Source organism: Ipomoea triloba, chromosome 2, assembly GCF_003576645.1.
Source record: "Ipomoea triloba cultivar NCNSP0323 chromosome 2, ASM357664v1".
Taxonomy (NCBI): domain Eukaryota; kingdom Viridiplantae; phylum Streptophyta; class Magnoliopsida; order Solanales; family Convolvulaceae; genus Ipomoea; species Ipomoea triloba.
Genome location: NC_044917.1, coordinates 24,508,559 through 24,522,494, shown reverse-complemented (window position 1 = coordinate 24,522,494; position 13,936 = coordinate 24,508,559). Strand labels below are relative to the sequence as shown.

General features: G+C 31.9%; 2 protein-coding genes, 1 long non-coding RNA gene and 1 other non-coding gene across 4 annotated transcripts; 2 read left to right on the top strand and 2 right to left on the bottom strand.

The window, feature by feature from the left end:
• LOC116010953 (DCN1-like protein 4) lies at positions 1–1,936 on the top strand. The gene is made up of 9 exons (XM_031250445.1): positions 1–91; positions 322–394; positions 512–586; positions 665–701; positions 801–872; positions 955–1,027; positions 1,144–1,250; positions 1,635–1,700; positions 1,824–1,936. The coding sequence occupies exons 1-9, from the start codon at positions 1–3 to the stop codon at positions 1,917–1,919; spliced, it is 690 nt and encodes a 229-aa protein (XP_031106305.1). The 3' UTR covers positions 1,920–1,936.
• A 2,217-nt stretch (positions 1,937–4,153) lies between these two features.
• Positions 4,154–6,568, bottom strand: LOC116011127. Its single transcript, XR_004096971.1, has 2 exons — positions 6,327–6,568; positions 4,154–4,544 (listed from the first exon to the last, which is right to left on the bottom strand). It is a non-coding gene; the product is annotated as an uncharacterized LOC116011127 (long non-coding RNA).
• On the bottom strand, positions 6,408–6,510 carry LOC116011488. Its single transcript, XR_004097039.1, has one exon. It is a non-coding gene; the product is annotated as a U6 spliceosomal RNA (small nuclear RNA).
• A 4,951-nt stretch (positions 6,569–11,519) lies between the features above and the next one.
• On the top strand, positions 11,520–13,702 carry LOC116010951 (DCN1-like protein 5). Its single transcript, XM_031250444.1, has 9 exons — positions 11,520–11,610; positions 11,905–11,977; positions 12,096–12,170; positions 12,262–12,298; positions 12,386–12,469; positions 12,579–12,639; positions 12,726–12,832; positions 13,214–13,279; positions 13,400–13,702. The coding sequence occupies exons 1-9, from the start codon at positions 11,520–11,522 to the stop codon at positions 13,493–13,495; spliced, it is 690 nt and encodes a 229-aa protein (XP_031106304.1). The 3' UTR covers positions 13,496–13,702.
• Positions 13,703–13,936: the final 234 nt, after the last annotated feature.

Genomic DNA, 13,936 nt, shown 5'->3' with positions numbered 1-13,936 from the left:
ATGGGTCGTGGTAAGTCCAAGAAAGGCGCAGCGTCCAAGAAACGCGCCGCCGCTTCTTCCCCTCCACCGCCGCCGGATCCCGTCATCTCCAGTATTACATCTACTTTACGTCTATAATGGGTCAATCCTCGTTAAAGTTGTTGTTTTTTTTTTTTTAATTGATAACAAAGTACCAAACCCCTTTCAAAGTTACTACCTTTACCCGAAACTGGAAAGTTTTACAGTCTTTCTCGTATCAGAGAATTGAAATTTCTTGTTAAGAATCCTGTCTGGTTCTGAAACTATATTACACTGCCTCACTATATATTCCTCTCTGTACAGAAGCAGATAAGGAGTTAGAACGAATTGATAAACTGTTCTATACATATGCTAATGATTCATCTGGCTTGATTGAGTAAGTATTCTTCTGCTCTCTGCTCATCACTTTGATTTTCTGCACTCATAAAGGAAACAAAGAAAAACTTAGCTTCTTCATATGTCAACTTATTCTTTTATCTTCCTCATTGAATAGCCCTGAAGGGATTGAAATTCTGTGCTCACATCTGGGAGTTGCCCATACTGACATCAGGATGCTAATTCTTGCATGGTATACTAATTCACTCTTTAAATTTTACTTCCATCTCTTTGTGTATGTTGTGTTAACACTTATGGGTTGGGTTTTTAGGAAAATGCAAGCTGGAAGACAAGGCTATTTTACTCTGGTAAGCGAGATGTATATATAGTCTTATTATCGGTTTAAACTTTACTCGTTCAGTCGTTCCTGTATTGGAAGTAACATTAGGCCGGTTATGATTTACTAGGAGGAATGGCGAAACGGGGCTAAAGAGCTAAAGGCTGATACAGTAGAGAATCTAAAGAAGGCATTTGGACAGATTTGCTTCTGTCTGTGTTAAGCTTGATCAGCTCTATGAAGTGTATTTCTTGCCAAGCTCAGCTCTTAACTCGTTTCTCGTTCTCTTTTTGCAGCTGGAAAGTCCATCAAACTTTGTAGACTTCTATGCCTATGCATTTCAGTATTGCTTAACAGGTATGTATGTTCTGATATATATATATATATATATATATATATATATATATATATCTTCTTCTCTTGCCGTGTTCTTGTTCTGCTGCTTATCGTCCTTTTCTCTTCTCGTCTTCTAGAGCATAATCAGAAGTGCATCGAGACTGAAATCGTTTGTGTACTTCTGGATCTCGTGTTAGGCCCACGATTTCAACCACAAGTTGCAGCACTTGTTGAGTATATACAGGTGAGTTGTTATTCTTCAATGGGGAATGCTTGCATTATTCAGCTTTTAATTGCCTTGTATCGATCTGTCAAAGAAGTGTTCTATTGTGTTACTACTGTTCCTGTTATTATAATGGATGGTTCTCATATTGCAATTTGGGTGTACTTATGAAAGGACGTCATTGTCCCTTGTGCATACACTCATATAGTGACTGCGGGTTTCCCTCGTTACTCAAAAAGAACATCATTGTCCAGTTACAAACTAGCCTGCCATGTTTCACAGCCCATAAACACTGTCACATTTTCAAGTGTGGAGACAACCTTATTATTTTTTTCATGTTTTTAATCTGACAGAGATTATGTGCTCAATACCATGATGGGAACTAATTGTTTGTGTTGTGGTCAGGTTCAGAAAGATTACAAGGTTATAACCATGGATCAGTGGCTAGGATTTTACAGGTTTCTCAGTGAGGTAATATTTCAGTTTCCTAATTCTTGAATGATTCAATTATAAGGTTAGCTGCCCTTTTGTCTTTGTCTTGTTCTTGATTTAGTCATATAATAAGAGTAACAGAAACCTGTCTTGTTTGAACAGATTAGCTTCCCAGATTTCAGCAATTATGATGAAGAGCTTGCTTGGCCGTTGATCCTGGACGATTTTGTTGACTGGATGAGAGAAAAGCAGTGCTAGCATAGAGACATAAGACCAAACTCAAATCTTCCTTAGAAAGATTCATTGTAAACAACATAGGATCCACAATTCTTGGTTGCTAGATTGTGGATTAGAAATGCCCTACTTTTTTCTTTTTCTTTTATTTTTTTAAAGAAAAATATTATGTGAATTTTTATTTTTTATTTTTTCTTGAGATTCAAGATAGTTTATTATTGCTTGTCACATCATGAGTAAAATTAAGAAAGTAAAATTCAAGATAGTAAGAATTGAGACAAAAGAAATAAACTAATAGCATCCTTTAAAAAAAAAAAAAGAGAAAAAGAAAAAATATAAAAAAGGAATCTGACAAATTTTTTTAAAAAAAAAACTATATAGTTACGTGTCTACTGGGTGCGAATATTGTGCCATAAGCGCGAACCTGGTCTTGCTTTTCTCCTTTTCTCTTTTCACTTGGGACCCACAAAAAAATCAAAAACTAGAGTAAAAATATCATTTAAAAATCAACCTTCCTAATAGTGTAAAAATCATAGCATAGTTTTTTCTTCCCAATAGTGAAAGAACTACTGCTTTAGATGCTTTAAGTAGGAATTAATGTTACATATAGTAAAAGCTCTTAAAATTATGAAAAATACTTCATGTACTCTCAAAAATATATTCTCAACTTTTACTCTCACTTGTCTTCAAATTTGATTAGAGGATGAAAAAATGAATGGATGAACATGATTACCCTATTCAATTGAGCAATCAAAGCATGCCAACTAATAGGAAGTAGAAAATGAGAGTAGGAATTAGGAGTACATGTATAATTATTCTAAAATTATTAGCATTCTCTTTATCCCTCTCTCTAATTGAGCAAATATTTCCTTATGAAACCTTACATCAACCACAAAATTTATCTAATTGCAAGAAGTATTTCTTCAATTGATTTATAGCTATAAAAAAAAAAGAGTAATTGATTTTTTATTGTGTCCATAGTATTGTATACAATGGAGTATAGTATATTTTATTGTATAAGGCCTTCCTTAATAGTTTAAATTTCTTCTCAATTTTTTTTTTGTGGGCCCAAGCATCCACCTCCTCATCTACTATTTCACTCAATCCCGAAAACCCTTATTCCCATTAGTTTTAAGTTTTTTCTAAGTTTTTTGTGGACCCACCAGAACTATCTTATATTTTAATTATTTTTTTTTATTTATTTGAATTATAAATTTATAATTGTAATGAAAATTAATTTAAATATGCATAATTACATTTAATTAAACTGATCCTACAAATATTTAAATTAATTTTTGTTAAAAATTAAAAACAAGAATAATAATAAAACAATAAAAACAAACACTGACAGTGCAGGGGGTGTTGTAGGAGAAAAATTTCTTCAAAATGCAACACTCCCATTTGTATAAAATCCAATGCTTAAGTTCTTTCTCTTAAAATCTTGTGCCAAAATAAGCTAATGGGAATGCCTAATAACATTCTCATTAGTTAGGTTTTTAGTACAAATTTTTAGGTGCCAACTCGAGGGAAGGAAGGAGGCAAAAAAAAAAAAAAAAAAAAGAATTGACAGAAAAAGAAAACAAAAATAAATAATAAAAAAGTCACTCTTTACGTGCCCGACTAGGCGCATCTATGCACTTCACGCGAGGAAAGAAGGCTTCTTCTAAATTTTGGTGGGGTTAATGTCATATACAAAAAATCACTCTTTGTAGGATTCTCTCACATTTTCTCTTTCTTTCCCCTTCAGTTAAATTTACCTAAAAAGCTAAGCAAAAACTATTGATGGGATGCTATAAAGCATTACTAAAATTGGTGTGATAATGCATACATAATTTACTAAAATTGGTGTGATAATGCATACATAATTTATAAAAATAAATCAATGTTTAGCTTAATTACCATAATAATTGCTCCGTATTAATTATTTTAAGAAAATCTAAAATGCTGATCAAAATCAATACAAATCATGTACTAACAACAAAATACTTATATTATGTATTCATGTCTCATTTTACTTGTCTTATTTAGGCTAAACTAGCCTTTTCTTCTTTACTTATTCTTTTTAGTATTTTGTAAAATTATTTTTAAATTTAATTTTTTTAATTTAATGTTTTAATTTAGTTTCTAAAGATATAAGTTTTATATACCAATACTAAATAATTATGAAAATTTGAATTGTAATTATCCAAGTGACAATTTTTTTTTTTTTTTGAGGTGGAGGAAGTATTATGTAAGCATACACAAATCAACAAGTAAACTTCACAACAATCTTAATGCAAAATACTTCAGGAAATTTTGGACTGCAAAAAGTTTCCAAATTCCAAACACAGTTGGACTGAAGAACAATGAAGAAAGGGATTGCAACATTTCATTCTTTATCAAGACCTCTTTATTACCAATGGCTATGCTATTACAGACACTGGAAAATTGGAGTTGTAGCTAAGGTAAGGTTGCTCCAGCTTCAACAATGTAAGAATTCCCCAGTTTGAACAATGTAAGATACTGGGATGAGCTGTGGATAAGAGTGTCGGGTCTGATGTGGCATATGTCATCATCCTTCAGAGTTCAAAGCAGCCAATTTCTCAGCATGCCAAATGATATTAACTTCACTTGTACTCCATGCACTCATTCCAGTTCAAGGGCAATCATCTGTCATTGTTTCAGAGAACGATACAATTTGTGAATGACTAAACTACAAGACTTTAAGAATAACACAGTGAGTAGATTTCAAATTCCGTCCTAGAAGTCTTGTTTAAGGTTCCAACAACAAATGGTTCTTACATGCACAAGAGTAAATGTATTCTAGGAATAACCATGACAAGTGGAGCACGAAATAAGGACCAAAACCATATGCAATAAAATGGAAGTAGAGTACCCTCATTTGCAGCCATCATTTGTTCAATGTGTACAACACTGTAAGAAGATTCCTTTGGAAATAGTTTATTTCAGAAATACTGATAGAAATTCATAACTGAAGCGTTGCTAAAATAATCAACTAGTACCAATAAAGAATTCCAAAAGATGATTTATATAATTGAAACACTTACAGAGAATCAAAATAGACCAATAAAAAGAATTGAAACTATTATTAACAAATTTGAATTACTAGTTTATGGTTTAGGGTTCCTGTAAACCTCAACCCCGCCCATTTTACCCTCAGAACAGAGTTTTTTTTAAAGAAATATTAGAGAGAATTTCATTTCTGGACAATCTCTACTATTTTTTTAGTCTGTGCCTACTCCATACAATGCATATAAGCTGATTACAATTTCTAGAAGCAATGATTCCAGCAGGTCTTGATAATCAGAGTTTAACCAGAAAGTGTTGAGCAACTGAAAAGTATAACAGAATGAAAAGCTAACCAAATCAACATCATTTTCCCACGAAAAATGTCACTTAACAAGTAGAATGAATCTTATAAATAATAGTAAATTTGATATCAATTAAGGAAATCTTGGCTTGCATAAGAAGAGAGTATAGAATAGATTGAGCTCTAAATTACTATCTCTAAACTTGCATGTACAAGTCATATATTCTAAGAAAAGATTCAACTACAAGAAGAAGGCTATCATGTACAAGTCATATATTCAGTATTTGAAAACCTCAAATTCTCCAGCATTCAGCTTTAAGTAGCATGCAGTCAAGAGAACATATACATCATGCTATTAGATATCACGAATTCCACAATCAAGTGCTTGGTATTCATTCACCAGATCAGAATTCTTATCAATCACATATCTATAGTCATCATGCCTGCAGTTTATTCTTCGCCACATTGATCTTCAGACCATGTAAATCACCACGCATAAAACAAGTATAGAAACTAGTAATTTAAACATCAACAAAATTTTGGCTCATCTAACTATAAAGCCGAGACTTTTTTCTTCTGAAAAGGAAACAACTTCAGTTGTGAAATACACATATCTGGTGTCCAACATGTGGGAATCTTTATGACCTCATTTTCAACCATGATTTAGCTTAGCTATGAAATCAAGAAACTGGAGATCGAGCAACAAATGCCAAATTTTCGAACAGTAATTGAAACTCTCAAGCTCTCTGTCATATATTCAACTCCGTTTAAACGGAAACTAGGAAAGACCGGAAATTGGTACATCAAAAACATCACTATTACGAGGATTGCAAACCCAGTTTAACAGATTGGAAACCCATCCAATGCATTTGAGTAAAGGTGGAAAATCCCCAAAAATTCCCAGATTTTATTCACGAAATCTGGGGACAAATTAGCAGTTTAAGTTCTAAAAGAGCCAAATATTGACATTATATATACAAAAATATGAATAAAAGACCACAAAAAAAAATAATGTTTTGTGAATTTGCAAGACATGATGAAAGATACAAAGATATCAACGAGAAAGGAAATTAAAAAATATACATATATCTCTCTCAAAAAAAAAATATACATATATATACCTTCTCTAAATCGATGATGCAGCACATAGCAAGTCACAAGACCAGCAAAATTTCATCGGAGAACCAGGTTTTGGGCGAGAAAAAAATTTGGACCATTTCTCGATTTGTGCGTGTCATCCTTGCGCAGGGGCCATGCTAATCTTCTCTGTATCGTTCCAATTTTATCGGATGTCCCCGAAGGGACGTTCTTCTTCTTCAATGGCGGACTATGTGTACTTGAAGAGAGCTGCTTCATCGCCCGATGTGGGAGCTGCACAGAGAAAAAGAACTGCCTATATAAGACCGACCATTGTTCCTTATAGCGGCCCATTAAGGCATGTAAGCCCAGTCCAAAATTTTCAATCTATCGATTCCAAAATGTGTAATGTGTATACAATAAATATTTTCTCCATTTTCTTAAAAAAAATATTATATTTATTTGTTTTTTTTTAAACCAACCAAACGAGATATATTAATTATTCAAAAGCAAGTGCCGCATATAGTCAGGATAAGAAGAAAATCAAACACGATGACCAAGCTGAGAAATCGTAACTCTAGCTAACACATGAACTAACGTATTCGCTGATCTAGAGATGAAGTGAAATGATACATCAAAAAAGTAACGTTTCAAAGAAACATAGTCACGAACAATGCAACCAATATAGGAATAATTCTGCAAGGAGCTCTACAATAAGTTGCAAACCAAGTGATAGTCTAAATAAATGACAACCTTTTGCCAACCACGACCCGTTGCCTAAGAGATGGCCTCTTTAATGGCCATTGCCTCAGCTAGAATAGGGTCTCGAAGACTCCTGACAAGACTATTACATGCGGCCAAATACCTTCCATCACTCCCATGCACCACAGCCGATACAAAATCCTCTTCTCTACTTGGAAACATAGCAGCATCTACATGAATAGTTACTCCATTATTAAGGGCTGGGGTAATTGCCGCTGGGGTGTTTGGTTATTGGCTTATAAGCCAAATTTTAGCTTATTTGACCAAGTTTAGCTATTTGACCAATCAATAAGCTATTTTGAACTGTTTGGTAAATGGCTTATTAGCCTTGGTTTATTGGGCCAATAAGCTGAAAATTGAAAAGCTAATGAATGTAGCTTTTTGTATCAGCTGGTTGGGCACAATATATATATTGACATTTTATCATTTGAAATCAATGTGATTTACTTTTAAATGGGTGGTGTGCTTGTTATTTTATAATAATAATAATAATAATAATAATAATAATAATAAAAACAGCGGGGGATGAGTTTGTTATTTTTAATAATAATAATAATAGAAAATAAATACGTAATAAAAATTGTTTTAGAATACTCGTATAATTTAATAAGAGTTAAATAAACAAAAATAATTAATTTATGTCCTTAAAAAAAGTATAGATAATATCCAAATTTTATAATTATTTATTAATAATAGTTTATTTTCTTGTTATATTTAAAGGTTGAAATAATACAATACACTCATACCCTTAAATGTCATTTTACATTCAATCAGCTACTAGTAAATAGCTAATTTACCAAACAGTTTTTTATAACCAGCCAATACAACCAGCTGGTCAAACCAATTAATGCAATCAGCCATCAACTACTAACTAAACCAACCAGCTATCAACCGTTTGCCAAACACCCCCATGTCCAGAAACCAGTTTTCAATACAATCATTATACTATGTACTATTGTTTATCTTGTAAGGTGGACCACTGACATAATGTACATTTTTAATATATTATAGATTCACTTTTTGAAAGTACATTATGTAAGTACTGAAAATTCATTATTTGATAAAATTGAATATTTATTCATGATCCTCAAATCCATAATATAATTTGTCTTTTCAATATCATCTAGGTAATAAAATTTATTTTCCTTAAATCCATTTCCAAATGGCAAAATTTCCATTTTTATTGACATAATATAGTATAGACAACTAAATAATTTAATCTATGAATTTTGCAATAGAAAAAAAATTATGAAAATTGCTTACTAAAATTATCTGTGTATGTTCAAGTGAAAATGCGTTGAAACCCTTAAATTGGTCCATAACTTCATATTATGCGTTGAAAATATGTTCAATAAATATTTATAAATATAATGAAAATTGGTCCATATATAACTTCATATTATGCAATTAATGCATAAAATACTTCCTCTATGGTAATAAGTAATTATTTACTAATTATGAAAAATTATAAGTGACGAACAATGTCGCTTATTACATCAGATACAATTTCAAAATGAACGAGTAAGACGTTAAATTATTACTTGATACAAATTAAACGCTTTTTATAACTTATTGAGTTATACCCAATCTATACTATTAATAAAAACAATATCCTCAGTTTTAACTTCCCGCCCAAAACAGACCTATAATATTATGGTTTGCGTAATATTATAAAATATGGTAATACAGTTCCTATCCCTAATACAATTGTAAATTAAAATAGAATTCCTAATAAAATATATTCTTCCCTACGTTCCTATTCGTAATACAATTCTAGACTAGAATTACTAATGGTAATAATTCAGTATATATCTTTCTCTGCAATGCAATCTATACTATTAATAAAAACAATATCCTCAGGTTTAACTTCCCGCCCAAAACAGACCTATAATATCATGGTTTGCGTAATATTGTAAAATATGGTAATACAATTCCTATCCCTGATACAATTGTAAATTAAAATAGAATTCTTAATAAAATATATTCTTCCCTACGTTCTTATTCGTAATACAATTCTAGACTAGAATTACTAATGGTAATAATTCAGTATATATATTTATCTGCAATGCAATCTATACTATTAATAAAAACAATATCCTCAGTTTTAACTTCCCGCCCAAAACAGACCTATAATATTATGTTTTGCGTAATATTATAAAATATTGTAATACAATTCCTATCCCTAATACAATTGTAAATTAAAATAGAATTCCTAATAAAATATATTCTTCCCTACGTTCTTATTCGTAATACAATTCTAGACTAGAATTACTAATGGTAATAATTCGGTATATATATTTCTCTGCAATGCAATCTATACTATTAATAAAAACAATATCCTCAGTTTTAACTTCCCGCCCAAAACAGACCTATAATATTATGGTTTGCGTAATATTGTAAAATATGGTAATACAATTCCTATCCCTAATACAATTGTAAACTAAAATAGAATTCTTAATAAAATATATTCTTCCCTACGTTCCTATTCGTAATACAATTCTAGACTAGAATTACTAATGGTTATAATTCAGTATATATATTTCTCTGCAATGCAATCTATACTATTAATAAAAACAATATCCTCAGTTTTAACTTGTATTATGATATGGTGCTTAATATTGTACAAAATATGAAAATTTGGCATAATTCAACCCGCAAGGCCAACCAATTTTCTGAACGACATTCGTGCATGCAGGTGTCGGCGCACGAGTCAAGCCTTTTTAAGTTCATTTTGGGATTTCATTTGCACCCCCTCCCCCCTTGCGTGCGAGAGAGAGCCTCTATGCTATACAATTCAATAAGCCTTAGAAAAACTCTTGTATAAGTAGTGGTGCAAACCACTTCTCAAACCAATGTGGGACAAAAGTTACTTGAAAGGTTTTTTTCTATATTTTTCTAACTCAAATGGGTCAACTTTGAGAACCAATTTCTCATTCACCCATTATCAGTTTTGAGCGTACAATATATCAATCTTTTCGTCTAACTACGAAGAACACGAATCCACTTTGACCCGACCCAAATCGAAAGTGGACCCCACATATATTTGTACCACAATATTGCCAGTAAAATGCCATTTTATGCTAATTTTTTTCCAACAGTTATTTGTCTAGAGAATATCAACGTGTTAAAGGAAGAAGATGATATATAGTGAAGGGCAATATCATCTTCACTATATATCATCTTCTTTCTCCAATACAACGCTCTACGGTCAACCAACAATTACTCAACTGATTATCCCATTACTCCCATGTAAATTTTTTCTCTAATATAGTTATACTTACTGAATATCAAAATATAAGTGTACCTCAAGATCTTGCAATAACTAACCGACAAGTAATTAAATTAATGAATATGATGCAATAATGTAAATTATCTACCTATTGCATTTATACACTTATTTTAGAACACTGAATTTTTGTGATATTTGTTGCATGAAGACTCATACTATAATTGCATTTATACACTTATTCATACTCATATTCGATGTTATAATTTATATAATTGTATATCAATTCAAATATTTCTTAAAATATTATAACAAATTCATTCCGTGCAACGCACGGGTGAAAATACTAGTAGTAATATAATATGACAAAATTTGGAGGAGGGGAAACAAAGTGAAGATCAGAAAGGTTCAAATATTTGGTTTTACATTTTTGCCCTCAATTTTAACACATATTTAACAAAAATTTAATAGAATGACCAAAATAGGTACAAAACAATAGTTAAGGGACCAACTTTGGTCAAATTAATAGTCGAGGACAAAAATTGGTAAAAGTCAATAGTTAACTCTATGCACTATCCATTGTTGAACAATAATGGCCATGCATTTAATATGAAATCCCCTATGTGAGGAGAGGAATCCCGAGAGGTCATTAAATTTATGATATAGGTTACTCTCTCACTTTTCATTAAAATAAATATGAGGAAGAAAAAAATAAAATAAAAATAAAAATATCATTGTCCATGCATTTAAATATTTAATATGAAACTTTCACACATATATACATACATATATGTAGTATTACCTATATTTTTATTTTAATTAATTAATTATTTACTTATTTAGATTTCAATTCAATTCATATTTACTATGAAATAAGGAAAATTATTCCTTATTTAGATTTCAATTGAATTCATATTTACTATGAAATAAGGAAAATTATTCCACTTAAAACACATTACAATTACCTAATCCTAGTCCTAGTATAATAAGATGTACTGAAAATTTAGGAAACACCATTTCTATAAACGTAACATATCCCGGCATTGTCTATAACTCAACATGCACAATCCTAGTTCTAGTATAATAAGGTGTACTGAAATTCTAGGAATCGCAACATCTATAAACATAACATATCCTAATTTGGAAAGAGTTATTACAAGTAAAGCATAAAAAGACGATGATCGGATTCTTAATTTCTGCAAAATCATATCGCTCCTGAAAGTTTCTCTCTTGTTGTCTAAGCTTCTCCATGGGTCGTGGTAAGTCCAAGAAAGGCGCAGCGTCCAAGAAACGCGCCGCCGTTTCTTCCCCTCCACCGCCGCCGGATCCCGTCATCTCCGGTATTACATCTACTTTACGTCTATAATGGGTCAATCCTCGTTAAAGTTGTTTTTTTTTTTTTTTTCATCTTTTCTGTGTTTGGAGTTTGCATATCAAATTGAAATAATTGAACTTAGAGGGTGTCTGGTAGTTATAAAAGTTTACCAGAAACTGGAAAGTTTTACTGTCTTTCTGTACGTGGCGAATTCTCGTATCAGGGTGGCAACAGAGAATTGAAATTCTTGTTAAGAATCCTGTCTGGTTCTGAAACTATATTACACTGCCTCACTATATATTCCGGCCTCTCTGTACAGAAGCAGATAAGGAGTTAGAACGAATTGATAAACTGTTCTATACATATGCTAATGATTCATCTGGCTTGATTGAGTAAGTATTCTTCTGCTCTCTGCTTATCACTTTGATTTTCTGCACTCAAAAAGAAAAAAAAAACTGGATTTCTATCTTCTTCACATGTCAACTTATTCCTATCTTCCTCATTGAATAGCCCTGAAGGGATTGAAATTCTGTGCTCACATCTGGGAGTTGACCATACTGACATCAGGATGCTAATTCTTGCATGGTATACTAATTCACTCTTTAAATTTTACTTCCATCTCTTTAATTTGTGTATGTTGTGTTAACACTTAATTATGGGTTGGGTTTTTAATTAGGAAAATGCAAGCTGGAAGACAAGGCTATTTTACTCTGGTAAGCGAGATGTATAGTCTTATTATCGGTTTAAACTTTACTCGTTCCTGTATTGGAAGTAACATTAGGCTGGTTATGATTTACTAGGAGGAATGGCGAAATGGGGCTAAAGAGCTAAAGGCTGATACAATAGAGAATCTAAAGAAGGCATTTGGACAGCTTGAGGAGGAGGTATATATGATTTTCATGTGTTTCATTCATTTGTGTCTGTGTTAAGCTCAGGTCTATGAAGTGTAACTTTTGCAAAGCTCTTAACTTGTTTCTCATTCTCTTTTTGCAGCTGGAAAGTCCATCAAACTTTGTAGACTTCTATGCCTATGCATTTCAGTATTGCTTAACAGGTATGTTCTGACATATATATCTTCTTCATTCTGTTGCTGTGTTCTTGTTCTGCTGCTTATCGTCCTTTTCTCTTCCCGTCTTCTAGAGCATAATCAGAAGTGCATCGAGACTGAAATCGTTTGTGTACTTCTGGATCTCGTGTTAGGCCCCCGATTTCAACCACAAGTTGCAGCACTTGTTGAGTATATACAGGTGAGTTGTTATTCTTCAATGGGGAATGCTTGCATTATTCAGCTTTTAATTGCCTTGTATCTGTCAAACAAGTATTCTATTGTGTTACTGTTACTGTTATTATAATGGATGGTTCTCATATTGCAATTTGGGTGTATTTATGAAAAGGACGTCATTGTCCCTTGTTCACACACTTAGATAGTGACTATAGGTTTCCCTCGTTACTCAAAAAGGACATTATTGTCCAATTACAAACTAGCCTGCCATGTTTCACAACCCATAAACACTGTCACATTTTCAAGTGTGGAGACAACCTTATTATTATTTTTTTCATGTTTTTAATCTGACAGAGATTATGTGCTCAATACCATGATGGGAACTAATTGTTTGTGTTGTGGTCAGATTCAGAAAGATTACAAGGTTATAACCATGGATCAGTGGCTTGGATTTAACAGGTTTCTCAGTGAGGTATAGTAATACTTCACTTTCCTAATTCTTGAATGATTCAATAATTATTAAGGGTAACTGCCCTTTTGTCTTGATTTAGTCATATAATAAGAGTAACAGAAACCTGTCTTGTTTGAACAGATTAGCTTCCCAGATTTCAGCAATTATGATGAAGAGCTTGCTTGGCCGTTGATCCTGGACGATTTTGTTGACTGGATGAGAGAAAAGCAGTGCTAGCATAGAGACATAAGACCAAACTCAAATCTTCCTTAGAAAGATTCATTGTAAATAACATAGGATCCACAATTCTGGTTGCTAGATTGTTGATTAGAAATTCCCTACTTTTTTTTTCCTTTTTATATTCTTGTCAGCTTTGGGGAACAAAATTTGTTTCTCTCAGTTTTTCATGGATTATAGTTTTACACTTTCACAATATAATACAACTTTCCGATATTATTTTCTTTTTTTTTTATTAAAAGAAAAATACTATGTAAATTCTTATTTTTATTTTTCTTGGGATTGAAGATAATTTATTATTGCTTATCACATCATGAGTAAAACTGAGAAAGTAAGAATTAAGATGAAAGAAGTAAATATTTACCCAAAAAAAAAAGACGCAAGAAGTAAAACTATGCAAGTAGAAATTAATGTTACATATATATATAGTAAAAACTCTAA

What these genes read in the sequence shown, in the direction of transcription:
- LOC116010953 (XM_031250445.1), top strand. Translation starts at nt 1, where the DNA reads ATGGGTCGTGGTAAGTCCAAGAAAGGCGCAGCGTCCAAGAAACGCGCC. An exon ending in GCCGGATCCCGTCATCTCCA is followed by an intron (nt 92 to 321) that starts GTATTACATCTA and finishes CTCTCTGTACAG; the next exon opens with AAGCAGATAAGGAGTTAGAA. An exon ending in AGGATGCTAATTCTTGCATG is followed by an intron (nt 587 to 664) that starts GTATACTAATTC and finishes TTGGGTTTTTAG; the next exon opens with GAAAATGCAAGCTGGAAGAC.
- LOC116010951 (XM_031250444.1), top strand. Translation starts at nt 11,520, where the DNA reads ATGGGTCGTGGTAAGTCCAAGAAAGGCGCAGCGTCCAAGAAACGCGCC. An exon ending in GCCGGATCCCGTCATCTCCG is followed by an intron (nt 11,611 to 11,904) that starts GTATTACATCTA and finishes CTCTCTGTACAG; the next exon opens with AAGCAGATAAGGAGTTAGAA. An exon ending in AGGATGCTAATTCTTGCATG is followed by an intron (nt 12,171 to 12,261) that starts GTATACTAATTC and finishes GTTTTTAATTAG; the next exon opens with GAAAATGCAAGCTGGAAGAC.